This window comes from Lutzomyia longipalpis, chromosome 2 (assembly GCF_024334085.1).
Source record: "Lutzomyia longipalpis isolate SR_M1_2022 chromosome 2, ASM2433408v1".
Lineage (NCBI taxonomy): Eukaryota > Metazoa > Arthropoda > Insecta > Diptera > Psychodidae > Lutzomyia > Lutzomyia longipalpis.
This window is the reverse complement of record NC_074708.1, coordinates 19132818-19150680: the sequence shown is the minus strand read 5'-3', so window position 1 is coordinate 19150680 and position 17863 is coordinate 19132818. Positions and strand designations below refer to the sequence as shown.

The following is a 17863-nucleotide window of genomic DNA, read 5'->3' as shown; positions in this document are numbered from 1 at the left end:
TTTACAATTTTCTTTCTATTTTTTTTTATTTTCCCTAATTCTACGTGTCTCAGAATGGAAACTTCAACAACGAAGGAATCATTGATAAAGAAAAAACGAAGTTATTTGCCAATTAAGACTTTATTTATTTATTATACATATCAAGGTTTCCGTACAATAGTATTATTTAAATGAATTATTTATTAAAAAAAAAACATCTTTACAGATGAATAAAATTATATATCAATTTGAATTACTATATTGCTAAGGACGTTGCCTTTTTAAATAGTTGAACAGCAAGAACATTCAATTCTGGATTCACAGAACAATAATGTACCTCTTGTATGGGAAAACCACACAATTGTCGTCGAATTTGCAAATCTCTGCGTGCATTGAGTGCTCGACTAAAGCATCCTGGTGCTTGCGATATGAGACGAGTTCTCCTGTCTTTAGCCTTCCTTTGTGCCACTTGAACATCTGCCACATGATGCGGAATTACTTCACTATGCGTCTGATTTGTCTCATTTTCTCCCAATTCCTTCCCCCCATTCCCATTCTTTTCCACCCCTTTGTCTCCGCCCCTCTCCTCTCGAGCTGCTTGTTTAGCTCGCTCCAATAGTGCCTGCGTAAACTCCTTCCCTGCCATTTTCGTGGAAATACCCAAATTCAGTAAAATCTCATGATGCTTCCACTTTTGTCGCACGGAAGTTGCATCACTTTGATTTGCTTGATCTCTTGCGCGACTCTCTGTAACCAAACTAGTCCAATCAACACCCAAAGCATCCCCGAGACCTTTAACGCGTGCCTCTTCCTCCAATTCACCATCAGATATCTCTTCAAATCCCAAATTGAAGTCATCCTGTATGTCCTTTATAATCTTTTCACCACCATCATCCTTACTCTCATCCAAAGATTCCGGAGCATTCTTTGGTCCTTCACTTACTTTTCTTGTTTCCGCAATTCCTGCTTCTTGGTTCTCTTCATTTTTAAATTCCGTGATATTTTCCTGCAAAAATTTAAGATTTAAAAAAAAAGTGAATAAACACCTAATTATAAAGAAAATAATTAAAATAATTGTTCATTAAATGAATTTTATAAAAGAAAATCTATTAAAAGAGGTCATTAAGCTTGAAATGATGCACTTAGCTTCTACTTGTATAGGAGATATATTTTATTATTTATTAATAAAAACTAAAATTAATAAACAAAAAGTATCTTTAGCTCTAATTTGTAATTTTTCTAATAATTTTCTTTTTTTTTCGGGAAAGAGAGAAATCTTGTATTATTTTTTTTATTGTTTGTTTCGAATTCCATCTTAAAGATAATTTCCCGGATTATTTAGCATTTTTGCAATTATTTTAATTACAAAAAAAATATTGTTAATTCATTTGTTCTTTTTCATTTCGCTGCGACACAATTGCAATTAAATAAAGTAAACATTAAGACAATCATTTCATTCTTAATGCCTTGAACAGACAACAAAGAAAATAAATCTTTGGTTTAGATCTAGCTTATATTCTTACTAATTTATATTCAGCTTTAGGGTTGTATGTTGAGTAAAAAGCACAATCTTGTCGCGTAACATCATTTCCAACATTCTGCACACAGTTTTCCTGGGGTGCATGCACCACGAATTGTGTTCGTTAAAGTAGAAGATTTCTCTCAATGACTTTTCTAAAGGGAAATTCTTAATTTCCCACAATTTTCTTACAACAATCCCCCATTTTTTTGTTATATAAAAATTAAACTTAGTTTTTGGGATAATCACTTACCACACTATTCAAAATATCATCCGCATCATCACTGATTTCGCTCAAGTTATCCTCAATTGCTTCTTCGGAAATGTTGGAAATTTTGCCCAATTTTCGTGTAGATGTATCCAATAAGGGGGGATTTTGATCTACTACACGTTGCCCCATTCCGGACATCATTCCACCAGTTTCTTCACTCATCCTAGGACGCTTTAGAGGACTCTGCATAGGGACTTGATTCTGTTGCGTATAGTGTGTTTGGGTTGATATTTGACTTCCATAGTCTTTAACGCCCATCCCTACAATCATGTCTGATGATCCCGAATGAGATTGCTGAATATGACGAATACCTAACAAAAATAATAATATGTTATAAATAGTTGAAATATAGCAGGAAAATAGCAACTTGAAGTTTGTACACTTTTTCTTCCCGGAACGGTTTGATGTGCTTCCCGGAAAGTGCCATAAGTTGCTGGAAATTGTGCAGTCATCCTATTCATTGCATCAGGAAGTTTCTAAGGGATCTTAGGAACGTCCTTTTCAACACCCGACTGATCTTTGATGTCATCTTCGGGTCAAAATCTGAGGCTATAAAAATCCCTCACGAAATTTCAAAGAGGACTTGCTAAATTGACAGATCTTGACCCCTAAATGCTATCAAGGATCAACCAAGTGTTGAAAAGGAGGTTCCAAAGATCCATTAGAAACTTCCTGATGCAATTGGCAGTTATCCTGCACAACTCCAAGTCACTTATGGCACTTTCCGGGAAGCTCATGAAATCGTTTCGAGAAGAAAAGTTTATTCAAAAAGTGTACAAACTTTAAGTTGCTCAGGGAAATTGACAAAAATACCTTGATTGTGATGAAATCCTCCAGAGGGATTACCTCCCATGGGATTTATGTGATCATTTTGCATTTGAGACATATGTGAGTGTCCATGTGTCGGACGACGATAGGATTCAGCACGACCATCGTTATCGCCTGAGGGCATCATTTGATGGCTTGTCCGACGCCCTTGCCATCTCCTACCACCCTCCGGTGCATCCCTCTGTCGATCAATCCAGGTGTCGCGATCTTGATAGCCTTCCCAAGATTCATCCTTCATACCACCTTGCCAATTTCCCACTGGCTTCCCAACTCCCGGATCTTCCCATTGACGCTCATTCATTTTCCACTCTCCACCCTCTGCGTATGAATCACCAGTGCGATTCATTGCACCAGATACCCCTGACATGTTCATTTCATTGCGCTCCCATTCATTTTGCAATGGTGGCCGATTGGACTGAACGAGATCCGTTTGACGATCATACATTCTATCTCTGCCCTGATCCATTCCACGCTCCCACTCGTGATCTCTGTGCATCTGCCCAGATCCATATTGTCCACGGGTAGATGTGTAATCGTGTGACATATGACGATCATCGTGAGTCTCATATCTACCCTCTACTGGAGCATCGCTGTACATTTCATGATCCTCCCGTGCGCCCCGACGCGTGCTATCGTACCCGAGGGATGTTCTTGCATCCATACGCCCATCAGAACGATTTTTCACAATCATATACTCATGCTCACGACTTCTATCCACGTGCCTTTCTTCACGATCACGTCGCAATGTTGGTGAATCATGGTAACGTCGATCACCGCCTGGACGTCCATCGTATGATGTGCGATCACTAAAATCTCCTGCCCGAAGATTACTGCGACCATGTGAACGAGGACGCTCTCGCTCACCTTTCTCGTGACTTTCACCCCTACTGGCTGCGAGTGCCATTGCCCTCTCTGCTGGACGAGGGAGCAAACGATCCCCATGTTTTCCTCTTTCTGTCTTCTCCCTATCAGATATTTCCTTCTCTTTTGCTAAACGTTCACGTTCCCGCTGCCTCTCCTGACATCGTGCCAAAGCTTCGGCTCTTTCCTTATTTCTAGCTGCTTCCCTGTCGGCACGTTCCTTATCACGACGTTCACGTTCTTTGACCAATGATGTTGGCTCATGCCGTCGTGGTTCCTTTACAGCACGATCAATACTACGATCACGTCGTAGAACACCCCTCACCTTCGATGGACTTAACCGTTTCTCGTGACTCTTGCGCTTCATTTCACGCGAATTCCTTCGAGGACTACGAGATTTTCCACGCAACTTCACGGGACTTCTACTTCTTACACGATCTTTCGAATGCATCCGTATTTTATCTTTTTCTCGGTGCAATTCACGATCCTTCGTATCACGTGAACGATCTTTCATGAGTAGCCCATGATGCTTCTCTTTCATCAGAGCCTTTTTCGGTTGAACTTTCTGGCTGGTCTTTAGGGGAGAAGTACTACGCTTCCCGCCCAATGAGAGTGGTGTAATAGCTCTTGAGCTGTGATTCTTGAGAGATGACGTCTTCTTCGCATGAGCCTTTACGGCTAATTTCTTAGCCTGATAGTATTTTCGACTTGTAGTTTTTTTCTTTGTAGGCGGATGATCGTCTGATGAGCTACTTGAATCCCGACGTCTCTTTATATTCCGTTTGAGCATCTTCTTCCGCGAATCTCGGGACGAAGAGCTGGATGAAGAAGAAGAGTCATCATCGCTGCTCGAATTTTTCCTACCGCTACTTGAATCGGAACTGCTACTACTACTATCGGATGTAGTAGAGCGACGTGGTGCTCTTTTATGCTTCTTCATTAAATCCTTCGATGACTTCTTTGCCTGAGACTCCATTTTTAGTTGCTTTTCCAGCTCCTTTTGCAATTCCTCGCGTTTCTTTTCTAAAATGTCAGCTTCTGCATCCTCCAATGCTGTTATTTTTTTCGCTCGTGGGAGATCCCCAACACCTCCACCAAGGAACTGCGAAAACAATTTATTTTCATTAAAATGAATAAATTTTCCAATTAAATTCAGAAGTATAATAACCTTTTGCTTAATTTTTTGTGCAGTGTATTTGTGATTTTCTTGTGGAAGCTCTGCCGATTCACTAAACACACTATTTGACATTTTATTTCAATACTCACGCAATTGCATATTTGCTGCACACCTTTATTAGAAAGGAATTAGAAAAAAGCCAATTCTTTGGGAAGTTTTACAAACTTTTCTTTATGCTTTTTTTTTTACTTTTTGATTCGGGGTGGCTTTATGAATGGGCCGCAGTGGACACAAAACCCAACAACCAACATAGAGTACATGACACTGAATATGACGCATCTCAATAAAGGAGAATATCCAATGTACACATCACGTAAATGGTGATGTCCGGGAATTTCATGTGACAAACAATCAGATAATACAATTTCTTATCATTTCTCAAACTTCTTAGTTTAAAATTACCTTTGATTTTGATACCTGAATAAATTCCTAACAAAATCCTAACGTTCTTAGAATAAAGATTCTCTCCTACTTGTATAGAGTTTTGTCGCATGTCATGAGACATGTCAAGTATTTCGTCCTCATTTCTTCCTAAGACTCTTCCATCGGAAATCAACAAGATTCCAATACGAGAGAGGTACACGAGTGCCACCTATAATGTCAACATGCAACTCCTTTGCATTACTTTCGATAAATAAAATGTCAAGAGACTGTGAAAAGTGAATCAAAGAAAGAAGAACTTTTGGTTTGTGTGATTATAAATAAATAAAAGGGCAGTTAAAATAAATAAAATAGAGAAAATGAGCAAACATATGTACACAACAGCAAATCTCACAGATGCTGAACTGAAGGAGCAGGGAAATAGGCTTTTTAGTGCACGAAAATTTGAAGAAGCAATTCAATGCTACACAAAAGCTATAGTAAGTTCTTTCATATTTTTTTTTCCATTCTTCTATTGATCCAAATTACAAATTATTACGATGTACAGATTCAATTTGATGTACTACCACTGCCTTTTGCTTATTTCACCCCAAAACCATTCAATTAAGGTAAAAGAATAAGCTACAAATTGCAAAATGATAGGCAGGAGAACAAAGTTGAAGTGGTGACGAAATTAATTCACAAAAACATTCAAAGAAAAGAAAATAATAATTTTCTACAAATTTTAAATTAATTTCTTTTTTATTACCAATTAAAAAAAAGCTAAAAAAAATATTTGCAAGGTTAAAAATATCGAAAAACGTGGTCAAGTTAATGAATCCTATTTTAACGCGTTTCTCCTAATGGAGCTTTTTTTACATAAAGATATTTTTAGCGCAGTGTGTATTGTTTGTTATTTTTATTCTTCTATTTACTCACTAAGATGCTTTGGTATTCAAACAATATGTATACCAATGTACCTAATTTAATTATCATGAACAAAACTTGAGGATTTTAAATCGGATTAAAAAAGAACCTAAACACGCACCACTTAGTAGGGAGAAATCGCAGCAAAATATCATTACAATAACATTTCTTTACAACTCTTTAATGAATTTTTATTGAAGAAAAATTAAGGAAGGAGAATTAGAAATCATTAAAATCCTCTGAAGACACATAGTTTAGATTTAATTAATATTTTTTCTAATTCGAATTTTACAAGGTTGATCCATTATTTTAATTTTTTTTCTTTTCAGATTAAAAATCCTAATGTAGCCATTTACTTTACAAATCGAGCACTGTGCCACCTCAAGTTGAAACGATGGGATCAGTCGTGTAGTGATTGCCGCAGAGCATTGGAAATTGAGCAGAATCAGGTGAAGGCACATTTCTTCCTTGGCCAGAGTCTCCTCGAGCTGGAGCTATACGATGAGGCAATTAAGCACCTACAGCGAGCTAATGATTTAGCACGTGATCAGAGGCGCAATTTTGGTGATGATATTGCTTCACAATTGCGTCTGGCACGCAAAAAGCGATGGAATATTCAGGAAGAGAAGCGTATTTGCCAGGAGATTGAGTTGCAAACGTACCTGAATCGCCTGATCCAGCAAGATATGGAGAATCGAATAGCTAAGCTGAAGTTGGATGACAATGCAAATGAAGACTTTGTGAAGGAGAAGACAGCCGAAATTGAGCGCGAATGTGAGAATCATGTGACGGAGTTGAACAACCTGTTTGCCAAAGTAGACGACAGGCGCCGAAAAAGGGAAGTTCCGGACTATCTATGTGGAAAAATCAGCTTTGAAATCCTCCAGGAGCCCGTAATTACCCCCTCAGGTATAACATATGAGCGAAAAGATATTGAGGAGCATCTTCAGCGTGTTGGACATTTCGATCCCGTAACAAGGGTCAAACTCACACAAGATCAGCTTATTCCCAATTTCTCCATGAAGGAAGTTGTCGATGGGTTCATAGCAGAGAACGAGTGGTCGTTGGATTACTAGAAAGAAGAAGAAAGGAAATGTAAGAAATTTAAAAGTTCCATGAGGCAATCCAACGAAATTGACTGAACAGTGTGGATAAGGACACTTTGTGAGCACAACTTTGTATATGAGAGTTCATTTCCTTTCTCATTTTGTCCACATCTTTTATCCCTTCTCTTTCGAATTCCCATGTTAACCTTGCGGACGCCAGTGTGATGTTTCAAAACCCTTCTGTAGCGCAATTTATATTAAAAAAAAAAAAGAAATCATAATTTCTTCTTTCTGTTGAGTTGAATATCCTTAAAAAAAACAAATTACAAGTTATCTGTATATCTTACTCTTGTTAAAAATTTCCAGCGGGGTATTGTGTAAAGAAATAAATAAGTTTTAAAAAATAATTAAAACATAATTATTATGCATTTTAGTGATGAATAAAACTGCTCAAGAAAATGCAACGTCTTGTCAGCTATATTTTCGATTTAAATCCTCCCATTAGGTGTCTACAAAAAAAAAGTCATCCACTTTTGGACTTGAAAAGAATTCAAGTAATTTGCAGCAACGTTCTTTTTCCTTCATTAGGTAGAGTAAGAAAACTTTTAGCCTGCCATAGAGAATACCTCCATTAGCGTTTGGATACCATTTGTTTTCGAGACTTCACTTCTCGTTCCAGGTGTAAATTCTGGAGAATAATGGGATTAGTAGCCTCTGAGATCAAATCGAACTAGTTAGGGCAATAAGCAGGAATCTTTAATTCAGCAAGTAATTAACTTCCTGGGAAGCTTTAGTTTTAATAAAAAAAAATCATTTTTTTTTAATAAATTAATTTCTTTTTATAGAAAAAAAGCAAAATTGAGATTTTTGACAAGAAATCCTAATAAAACGAACGATTTTAAATATTAAATCTTACTAATATTTTGGACACCTGCAATTTTATGTTAAGGACCGATGGGACGTTTTCGTCCCATAGCTCATTTTTAAAAAATTTAAGTACACTCCAAGGACTCGTAGGATCATGAAGGACGAAAAACCAAAAATTAAAAAACTGGAGTTTTGGTCAAAAAAATGTCCTATTTGATCACAAAGAAACATACAAAAAAAATTTTCACGTCATTTCATACCTTTCATACGCTATATTCATTATAGGGTCCTGAAACGATTAACCCTGATTTTTTCATCTATTTAGTACTTCAACAATTTTATTTTTTAAAAATTACAGTTTTTGACAATATTCCAATTTGACGTTTTCTTTTCTAACGATCGACGATTTTTGTCTAAACTTTATTTTAATGATTGATGTTTCTTCTATTGTTTGATAGATATTTCTTATTAATATTTGAAGTATTTTTCTAATTTCGACGTATTTCCAATATTTTATGTTCCTTTATAGATTTTTGACGTTTATCTTCCAACGTTTGACGTTTATTCTAACCTTTGACATTTTTATTTAGAATTTTTGAAAACCCTTTTCAAATACGGTGCTCCATGATTTACCAATATCGGAAGAAAGTAAAACACCGTCAGGCCTATTTTTTGTCAGACAGTTTTTCCTGTAAATTGAAAAAATAAAAAAAGTATTTTTTAATTATTTTTTTTTATTTATTATACTTTGTCTACAGTATTTTTTCTTTTATTATCGTATTTTAATAGGTATGTAAAGTATGTATTATTATTCATCCAAATTTATTTAAGATTAAATATGAATAAATTTTCTGATCTCCAAAGAGATGGATTTTTGTCTATTAATTTTCTAAGTCACATAATAATAACTATATACGTTTTTTTTTTTCTTTATTTTCTCATAATAAATTGAAAAAGATTTTTTTTTGTTTGTTTCTAAATTTTCTGAGCGAAATATAAATTAATAAAAAAACAGATATATTAAAAATAAAAAGAAAAAAATATTAAATAAACTTTTTCAAAGTGTGTATTTCTTAGAAAAAAAATTACAATACAATATTTTATATATATAGGTAGTGAGATAAACAGAAAATGCTCATTTGCGTATCCAAATAGAATATTCATTAATTTTTTTTTTAATTTTTTTTGTAATTGTATAAATACTTGTATTTTTTCCATAATGTTACATTAAAATTTGATTCAACTTTCCACTACATTTTTTTTTAAATTTAAAATTTAAGTTATTTTTTTTCAATATTCTTTTTTTTATTACGGAGAATTATTACAATAGCTTTACGTCTACTAGAGAATATCTTCAATATTGGTTCATTGTATATATATTTTATTTTAGCTTTCTCTTTTTATTCTTCCATGTCATCCATTTAAAAAAAAACAGTCACATATTTTTTTTACTATCATTTCTGCAGTCACTTTTTTTTAGTTTTCTCCTAATGTTCTTTTCTTGCCAACTTCCATGTTTTCTGTTTTTTTCCAAAGAAAAAAAAAGGGCGCGCGGCGATTGAAACATGTGATACGTTGAACACTGCTTGATTTTGTTAATAAGTGAGAATTTCCTTATTACATTATATTCTCCACATAATCACTTCTATATCAGACACTTATTCAATAGGGGAATTAGGTAAAAATAAATAAATTATTTTTATTACACAATATCATGTGATGAGAGGGCCCTTCCCTTGTCCACACCACCGCATCCGCGCCTGGGGGGATGTCGCGTCATCCTACTTCCTCCTCCTTCTGGGCGCCTTTTTTACACGACCCACCGCTACTGGTGCGTCTCAATGATTTCTCCGAAGAGATTTGGTCTTTAGTCAAGTCTTACTCTCGTCACTTGTGGACAAATTGAGAGTCTCATCATTCGATGCAGCCGCCGCAGCAGCTGCCGCCTTAGCCTCTGCAGCAATTCTCGCTGCTGCAGCTGCTGCTGCTCTACCAGCACTTGAGCGCAATTCTCTCTTTCGTTCCGGTTGCGCAATAGCTTCGACATCCTCACCAGATCGTGGTCGTTTACCACGCGTCCTCTTACCCGTTGTTGGTTTCTTTTCCGCTTCAGCTTCCAGTGATGGTGCAGCTTGTGCTTGTTCCTCCGATTCAGAACTTGCCTTCTTCTCCTCCGCACCTCCTTCAGTCACTTGGCTTGTTGAGCAAGTCTCTTCAACAAGCATCCCACCACCTTTGCTCACCTTGGACGGTGCAATCAGATCCTCCAAATCCATTTCGTGCGTAACACCGGGAGATGCCGTAGTTGGTGGCGGCTCTACAGGTGGCGGAGGGGGTTTGGTGAGATTTTCCGGGACTGCCGTCACCGTTGTCGATGGAGACGTTGCTGCAACCGAACTAGCGGGCGCTGAGCTGTGATGTGCCACTGGTGATACACCACAGGTAGATGGTGAGGGTGTGATGGTAATTGTGGTCTGCGATGGCAACGATGACAAACTCACTCCGGCGGATACAGGTGATACTGTCACCTTTTCGATGGTTGCCGCTGAATGATCACTACTTCGTGTGGATCGTGTGTGGATTTTCTCATCCATCACCAGCGGTAGAGCCTCTTCTGCCGCCCTATGCCCACTGGAGGAGCTGTGGTGATCACTTGTACGAACACGCTTTGCAGGTACCCCCTTATCGTCTGAATGCCCCGAACCAGCCATTGAGGTTGTGCTGGTTGTTGATGTTGGGATTAATGAGATACATGAACTCATGCCCAAATTTCGTGCCAGCATTTCCATCTGAGATTTACTCATGTGCTCAAATGAATCCTTCAGATCGTGATCTCGTGTTCTCTTTGATGACTCTCGACTCCCACTGCCCACACTCACACCCGCTGCAGCCGCCATCTCAGCAAAGAGTGCCTGACTAAAGTCCGGTGGCAATGGAATTGGCAATGAGTCCTTGGAGCTTCCGCTACCCTTCGATGAAGACGGGGTAAGAGATGTCGAGGGGAGCTTTCCTTGAGCAAATGCCTGCATAGCCGCTAAATCGGATCCAAAACCTGTCCTCGTGAGATTATCCATTAATTTCCTCCTTTCCTTCTCTAGCTTCTCCATGGCATCCTTTGTTGCTGTATCTCGAGCCAATTTTGCATCCATCTTCGAATTTCCAGCCAAAGCACGTGTTGATTGTGTAATATCCAATCCTGTTACCCTACTGAGAGATTCCAGTAAGTGCGGATCATGCGGTGACAGTAGACTCTGTAGCTGTGACGTATCCACACGTGATGACATCGACGAGCTACGGGTCTTTCCACCTGGAGATGCAACACTCGACTGCGAGCCACCACTACTGCGTCCAGATGTACTCGATGATTTACCACTCGACTGTCGTGCCGATGAAGTTGTCGTGGAGGCAGAAGCACCAGAACTAACGGCTCCCAAACCAGCCCCATTGAGGAGACTATATTGTGCCAATTGATCATACGGTGACATACCCGGGGTGAGTGGGTACGGTAGGCCTAATGGATACAAAAGGCTGGGATTTGGGAACAAAAAGGGGAATGCAGCATTGGCAGCATTGGCATTACTTGCTGAACTACTCGATGATTTGGACGTAGATGGTGTTGTATGACTCTGAGAAGATGCCTGAGATTGTGATGTCATATCACTTTTTCTAGACTTGGAACTACTACTTGTTGTCCCACTTGTACTCGTAGACGGTCCCTTACTGCTACTCATACCTCGCGAACCAGTTGCAGCAGCTGCAGCGGCAGCGGCAGCAGCTGCATCTAAACCACCACCAGCAGCGGCCATCATTGTGGCAAGACTCTGTGGATCTAATCCAGCTAAGTTACCTAGCCCAAGACCAGCCAGATTGGCAAATAAGTTCATATTGTTTAGATTACCCAGACCACTCATTCCCGCTAAACCGGGTATCCCAGTAAATGGCATGAGTAATGGGTTTTTGGGATCAAATGACCCCAAGCCGGGTAAACTGGACAACAAGTTTGGATTGAGACCTGCCAAACCGGGAAATTGCATTGCTGCTGCTGCTGCAGCGGCATTTGAGAGAGCTGCCGATGTGTCGTGCGTACGTCCTTTCTTGGATGTCGAAGGCAGTGATTGAGATTGCACACCGTATGTATTAGAAGCTGAACTTGACTGCCCTAGACCACTACTACTTGACGTTCCAGCAGTAGCTGACGAACGATGGGGTGCCTTTGACGAAGAGGACGACGATGTACTTGCTTCTGATGGTGAAGGTTTAGGTGATGGAGATTGTGGATTTTGTGTCATCTCCAACCACTTTGGATCAATCTCATACGCAGGATTCTCAGTTAGCCTGAAATGAAAATGATTTTTTTTATGAAGAGAGTGTCTGAGATGAGAACAAAACTTAGGTACTTACCACTGAGTAAGTCTCTTCAATTGGGGTGCCTTATTTCCTGTAAGTCGTTTTCCTGTAATCTTATTTATAACGGGAACACTCTCTTCTCCCGTGAGAGCTTTCCTACTAAAGATACTGTCTTGCATTGTAGGTGTTGACTGTTGCCTAGATCTAGATCGGGATCTATAGTCCATACTTAGAGCTTCCTCCGTTAGAGCTGCACTCTGTTCAGCCAACCATTTGTTGACTTTGGCATCGTGGGTCGGATAGGATCCCAATTTTGAGCTTGAAAGGTAAGAACTACATTGAAAAGTGGAGTTTTGCCATATGTCTCATTAGTAGTACACTATACAATACCTTAAGTGCTTCATTTCAGCAAACATAGCCTCATAGGCCTTTCGCTGTTGTGACGATGCTGGTAGTTGTTGTAGGAGTTTCTGATGTTGCTTCAGCATTGCCTGTTGTTCCGCCTTTGCAGCTTCAGCGAGGAATGCATTCATGTCTTTCGTTGAGACACCCCCGAGTCCAGCCATATTCTGCAAAGCCTGAAGTCCCGTTGTAGCTGACACAGGGGGATTTTTCATTGATGCTCCTTTATTTGATGTGGCTGCAAAAATTGAAATAAATATAGTCAAATATGCATGTAATTGGTGATGAGGTGTATTACTTCGTCTTTTACCTGGAACACTCGTTACGGTAATAGTAAATGGTTTTTGATTGGCACTCGAGGAAGTCGATTGCGATGGACCACTAGCTGGTGTAACGGACACACTTGGTGCCACTTGGGGTTTCTTTATGGACATCGGTGGAGATGGATCAGGATACATTTTTTGTTCTTGAGCAGCTGACAGTCCAAGAACAATCTCATCTAATTTCCTCCGTTTCTTTTCCTTTCCAATAACCGGCTCCTCAATGGGTTGCTATGAAAACGGATTGAGAAAACAAAATTAAAATTAGATTTTTATTAAAATTAATTAGAAATAAAAAAATTGAGTAGAAACTTACGCAATTGTTTTTCTTCATTAACTTTGTAAGCATATTGTCCAATTTGCCTTTTCCCGACGTTGCTCCACCATAGACAGAGGACATAGCACTGGCACTTGATGATTTTGACTTTGACATAGAAAAGTCTTGGACTTCACTTAGATCAATGGGATTCTTTGTCATATCCCCCATATTTACTTTCGGTAAGCTGCAAATTATGAAAGATTTTTACAATTTAACTCTACAAATTAATTTATTAAAAAAATATATTAACAAACCTCGATGATAAATCAATTGGGGTCAAGGTGCTAGATGTGCCAGGAATAACAGTTGGTTTGTTATATGTTGGCATAGTTGATCTCGTTAGTGGTTGATGTTGATGTGCTGGAGGTGGTTGTAGAGACATTGAAGATGAACTTCTACGGGATTCATTGGATTCATCGTCACCCCAGGCTGGTTTTTGAAGACCTACTAACACAGCAAAATAAGTAATTAAAGTGAGTTTTTTTTTCTTAAATTTTTAAGAAAAAATGAAAACTTGCCTGGATTCTGTGTGTTATTGAGAAGAGCATGCAATTTTGCTCTCTCTGTCTCCACATCAATTGCAATATGTCTCTTCCTTTTCTTATTGGACGCAGCCACAGCAGCTGCTGCTGCAGCAGCCATACTTTGACTGAGTGCCGAAGCACTTCCGCTCATACCTGATGGATTCATCGAAGCCAAATTGGGATTTTGTAATTGCTTCGAAAGACCCTGATCTGTTGTGATTGTTATCACATCTGGGGTATTTGATCGTCCTGCCATACCCACGTTGGTAACCGCAGCTGCGAGATTCACATCAATTGCCGTTGGAATTCGCTTTACAGTCTCATACAGGGGAACATCTAAATCCATTCCCTGGCATCCTGTATAGGCAGAATACGATCTCCCCACTGGCCACTCATTCTTCTCGACACAGTGAATAATGTGACTAATTCTCTTTTCCAGAGCAAAGTCACGGAACCATCTGATCAGGATTTGCTTAGAGAGCAACTTAGGAATAATTGGCTTGATTTCTAAAATAAAAAAAAAAACATTTTATTGTAATTATTTAGTAAAAAATAAAAAGAAAATTATGCAAAACTTACCTCTGATTGCCAATATTTCCTTCGGGAAAATTTCTGTAGTTTTGGGTTTTACAACAGGCTGTATGACTTCCAAGTCGGGGAATCTTGCCTTAAGTTCAGCAGCTTGTTTATTGCACTCCTCCTCAACTGAAATTTCTTTCTCTGAAATTATTTCCTGAACACTGGCAGTTGAGGGAGGATTTTCTTGACTCTTCTCCACTGTCACCTTTTCAATTTCCTTCTCTTCTGCTTCCATGACAATAGGCTCTTCCTCTGGAACTTCCTTTTCTTTAACTTCTTCATCTGCCGCTTCTACTGTTTCTTTAGTTGGATTCTCTTCATCCACAATTGCTGGAGGTTTCTCCTCTTCTTGAGCTTCACTTTCATTTTTACTTTTATCATTTTCACTTGATGACACCACTTCAGTCTCATCTTTAGGTTCATCAACTACATCCATTTGTTTTTCTTGATTCTCCACCACCTTCTCAGTGTCAATATCTTCAATACTTTTATCGGCCTTCTCATCATCTTGGGGCTTTTCTTCAGCTTCGCAAACCACCTCTGTGGATTCGGCATCTTTCTCCTCGCCTTCCTTCAATTCTTTTTCATTTTTATCCTTTTGTCCCTCATCCTCAGATTTCTGGGCAACGACTTCAGTCACTTCAGCTTTAACGGGCATTTTCTCAATTTTAAGTGCTCCTTCCGCATGATCCTCCACCTTCATCGGCACAACATCTTTCTTTTCGAGATTCATCAATTCTGCTTCCATTTTCATGAGTGCCCTCTGATTGTGGGCTTCGAGTTCTTTCTCATATTTCTTAGCTGTTTCGCTAAAGCAAAATTCTGGATCATTGTAAATATTGTACTCAGATCGATACAATCCATGCTTCAAGACTGCCCTCACAAGTTCCCTGTCGTGCTTCCCAGATTCCCACCAATCTGGTGTATCGTAGTTATTTTGAGCCAAATAGACTCGTTCATCTAATTTTGAATGTTTCGCCAATTCACGCAATTTCGACAACAATTCCAATCGATCCAAAATCAATCTTGCATGATCTTCACTTATATCATCAACAATCCCCTCTAGACCCTTCTCATCGTCCAGCAACTTTACACTTGCCTGCCTTTTGCACATTGCAATGAATACTTTGTAGTAGTCCGATAGGCTCTCATCACTTTTCTTTTCCAATTTTGCGAGAGATTTGAATTTTGTCCAATCTGGTGTCGGTATTGGTGTGCATGGTTGCAAGTCAATACCATATCCTGTGAGAACTCTTAAAAATTCATTCTCCTCCCGACGATTCCACTTCTTCTGCACAGACTCAAGGCGCAAACGTTCTTTCTCACGCACTTGCTGTTCAATTTTTTCACGATGTCCCATTTTTTGCTAAAAGTTTTTTTTAATTGTTTTATTATTTTACGTTCCTGATAAAACATTTACTTGTTTTTTGGAGACTTACCAAGTACATGGCCAATTTAGAAATATCCCAATTAGCCAATTGACTCGCATCTGCAGGATTAAGTCCCAATCCAAGACTTAACATCAAAGAAAAGTCTGCTGCCGTTGGCATTGGTGGGTTCTGCTGTTGTTGCTGCTGATGATGATGCTGCTGTTGTTGTTGTTGTGAAGATTGCGTGGTAGTTCCATGCATTTGGTGTGACACTGATGTTGACGTTGTTGTCACAGTTGTTGAAATTGTTGCTGGCGAAATTGACAAACCACTTATTGACGATGGCGTAGAGGTTGATGGTAATGATGTGGTTGTTGTAAGAGCCTGTAACTATTTTACCAATTAAAAACATAATGCTCAACATTTTTTTACAAATAAAATTTTTGAAAAAAAAAATAAAAACAGACCTTTGCTTTCTGTTGCTGCTTCAATTCCTCCTTCTTGTAATTTCTCTGATATGATGTTATAACACGACGAAGGCGTGTATTGAGATCTTGCATTGTTGGCCAAGTATGTGGATCCTCAGATGATAATGTGGCAGCTAGCAATGCCTCTTCATCTTCAATACCTTGAATAAAAGGCAGTTCGAAATATAATTCGGATGAAAATTTAAAAAAATATATATTACACGATATTGTATTCCTCATACAACATCGGGTAAGATCTTTTGCATCATATGTACCTGAACTACTTGGACGATCGAGATCAGTGTCCTTTGAATCAGTTGCAGATGGGGCTCGCTGTTCATCTTTAGAAACAGTCAAATCATCATCTACTTCATCACCTTCATCATGCTTAGAGTTTGTGTCATCTTCCAAACTATAGAAAAATATAAAAGAAAATAAATTTCATAAAAAAACGCGATAATTTTTTTTTTCTTCAAGAAAAGTTAATTAAATTTCTACGTTATTTGCCAAAATTGTACGATTTTGATTTTTTTTTCATTTTATATAATAATTGAAAAAAAAATATGCATATAATATGAAGTAGTCATTATGGATTGGTGGAGTGATAGAAATGGTAAGGAGAATATTATGTTTGCACAAATATGATGGTTTTACTTTAGCCATATAATGGAGAATAAAATATAAAGAATATATAAAATATAAAATTTAAAAAAATAATAAAATGGCATGCAAAATTTCAAATAAATAAATAAATAATAAATGTTAAAATATAAGCCATTTTGGAACGATTTAGTTTCATTTAAATTGGTATAATATAGTTATAAATAACATGCCACAGCATTATAGAGAAATTAAACATATATTAGAGAGAATTAATAGCACTTTTCTTTCGTATTGTTTTTTTTATTAAAATGTATATAGGTATTATAAATATGCGTTTTTTACTGTTTATCGGTTTGTTATCACTCTCCCAGTATATTTTATACTTATACTTACTCTTTCTCGTATTTTCATATTGTCTCTAAATATCTCGCATTTTTTTATGATTTATATTTCTCTTTCTTTCTTTCTTATTTCTTAACACAGTCCTATATAAGTTCTTGAATTGATCTACGTTTTTTTTCTCTACTAAACCATTTGTTTTGTTCAAAAAATACATTTTCAGATTTGTGTATGATCTTGAAAAAAACTTACTTTGCCGTTGAAAATCCCCCATCTTCCGGTGGACCACAATGAGACAGAAAACAAAGCGTTGCATCTGCCCGGAACTGACGATAACTTTCACAGCCATGTTTATATGTTCCAACCAATAGACTCTTGTCACAACATTTTGGATTCCACCAAGAGCTTGGCATCTGATCGCTGGTAAGCGGCGGGCGAATTGGGAGATCGCTACATGATATATAGATAACCCAATTTGGAATTTAGAAAAAAACAATGTTTTTTTTTGTTTCAGCATATTACTAGCATTTCTCAATCACGAAAAAAAATCTTGTTATCGTCTACTACAGTAGTGACCGAATCGCAAGAGTTTACCTTTTTTTCTTCTTTCAAACTCAAACGCTATCGAATTTGAGCGAGTGAATTTGAATTTCAAAAAATTAAATTAATATAACAAAATATTCTTTGTTTTACCAAAACGTTCAAGGAATATATTACATAATTTATAATCTATGAAATATAAATCCACTACAAAATAA

The 17863-nt window shown here is 37.8% G+C and overlaps 5 protein-coding genes across 16 annotated transcripts in view; 1 reads left to right on the top strand and 4 right to left on the bottom strand.

Annotated features, from left to right (window-relative positions):
- Positions 1 to 17863, bottom strand: part of LOC129789442 (uncharacterized) — an 885568-nt gene that overhangs the window by 492725 nt on the left and 374980 nt on the right. The gene's annotated exons all lie outside the window — the stretch shown is intronic.
- Positions 1 to 17863, bottom strand: part of LOC129789300 (chaoptin) — a 316756-nt gene that overhangs the window by 13889 nt on the left and 285004 nt on the right. The window lies entirely within an intron of this gene.
- Positions 102 to 4882, bottom strand: LOC129789305 (fl(2)d-associated complex component). Its single transcript, XM_055826026.1, has 4 exons — positions 4627 to 4882; positions 2583 to 4560; positions 1752 to 2080; positions 102 to 985 (listed from the first exon to the last, which is right to left on the bottom strand). Exons 1-4 carry the CDS (start codon positions 4705 to 4707, stop codon positions 236 to 238), a joined length of 3138 nt encoding a protein of 1045 aa, XP_055682001.1. The 5' UTR covers positions 4708 to 4882; the 3' UTR covers positions 102 to 235.
- On the top strand, positions 5232 to 7432 carry LOC129789437 (E3 ubiquitin-protein ligase CHIP). Its single transcript, XM_055826254.1, has 2 exons — positions 5232 to 5495; positions 6252 to 7432. The coding sequence occupies exons 1-2, from the start codon at positions 5376 to 5378 to the stop codon at positions 6996 to 6998; spliced, it is 867 nt and encodes a 288-aa protein (XP_055682229.1). The 5' UTR covers positions 5232 to 5375; the 3' UTR covers positions 6999 to 7432.
- Positions 8884 to 17863, bottom strand: part of LOC129789277 (chromodomain-helicase-DNA-binding protein 7) — a 32225-nt gene continuing 23245 nt past the window's right edge. The window contains exons 10-21 of one of the 12 annotated variants that reach the window (XM_055825933.1): positions 17358 to 17555; positions 16439 to 16575; positions 16164 to 16324; positions 15766 to 16086; positions 14327 to 15692; positions 13742 to 14254; positions 13478 to 13670; positions 13221 to 13407; positions 12883 to 13135; positions 12573 to 12822; positions 12237 to 12515; positions 8884 to 12170 (exon numbers count right to left, since the gene is read on the bottom strand). In XM_055825933.1, the coding sequence (XP_055681908.1) occupies positions 9707 to 12170; positions 12237 to 12515; positions 12573 to 12822; positions 12883 to 13135; positions 13221 to 13407; positions 13478 to 13670; positions 13742 to 14254; positions 14327 to 15692; positions 15766 to 16086; positions 16164 to 16324; positions 16439 to 16575; positions 17358 to 17555 (6322 nt within the window). In that variant the 3' untranslated portion in view covers positions 8884 to 9706. Of the gene's footprint in view, positions 12171 to 12236; positions 12516 to 12572; positions 13136 to 13220; positions 13408 to 13477; positions 13671 to 13741; positions 14255 to 14326; positions 15693 to 15765; positions 16087 to 16163; positions 16325 to 16438; positions 16576 to 17357; positions 17556 to 17863 lie in introns of all 12 variants that reach the window. The other 11 variants (XM_055825937.1, XM_055825940.1, XM_055825934.1 and 8 more) reach the window with 11 other exon arrangements.

What these genes read in the sequence shown, in the direction of transcription:
- LOC129789305 (XM_055826026.1), bottom strand. Translation starts at nt 4,707, where the DNA reads ATGTCAAATAGTGTGTTTAGTGAATCGGCAGAGCTTCCACAAGAAAAT. An exon ending in AGGATTTCATCACAATCAAG is followed by an intron (nt 2,081 to 2,582) that starts GTATTTTTGTCA and finishes TATTTTTGTTAG; the next exon opens with GTATTCGTCATATTCAGCAA. An exon ending in ATGATATTTTGAATAGTGTG is followed by an intron (nt 986 to 1,751) that starts GTAAGTGATTAT and finishes AAATTTTTGCAG; the next exon opens with GAAAATATCACGGAATTTAA.
- LOC129789437 (XM_055826254.1), top strand. Translation starts at nt 5,376, where the DNA reads ATGAGCAAACATATGTACACAACAGCAAATCTCACAGATGCTGAACTG. An exon ending in AATGCTACACAAAAGCTATA is followed by an intron (nt 5,496 to 6,251) that starts GTAAGTTCTTTC and finishes TTTTCTTTTCAG; the next exon opens with ATTAAAAATCCTAATGTAGC.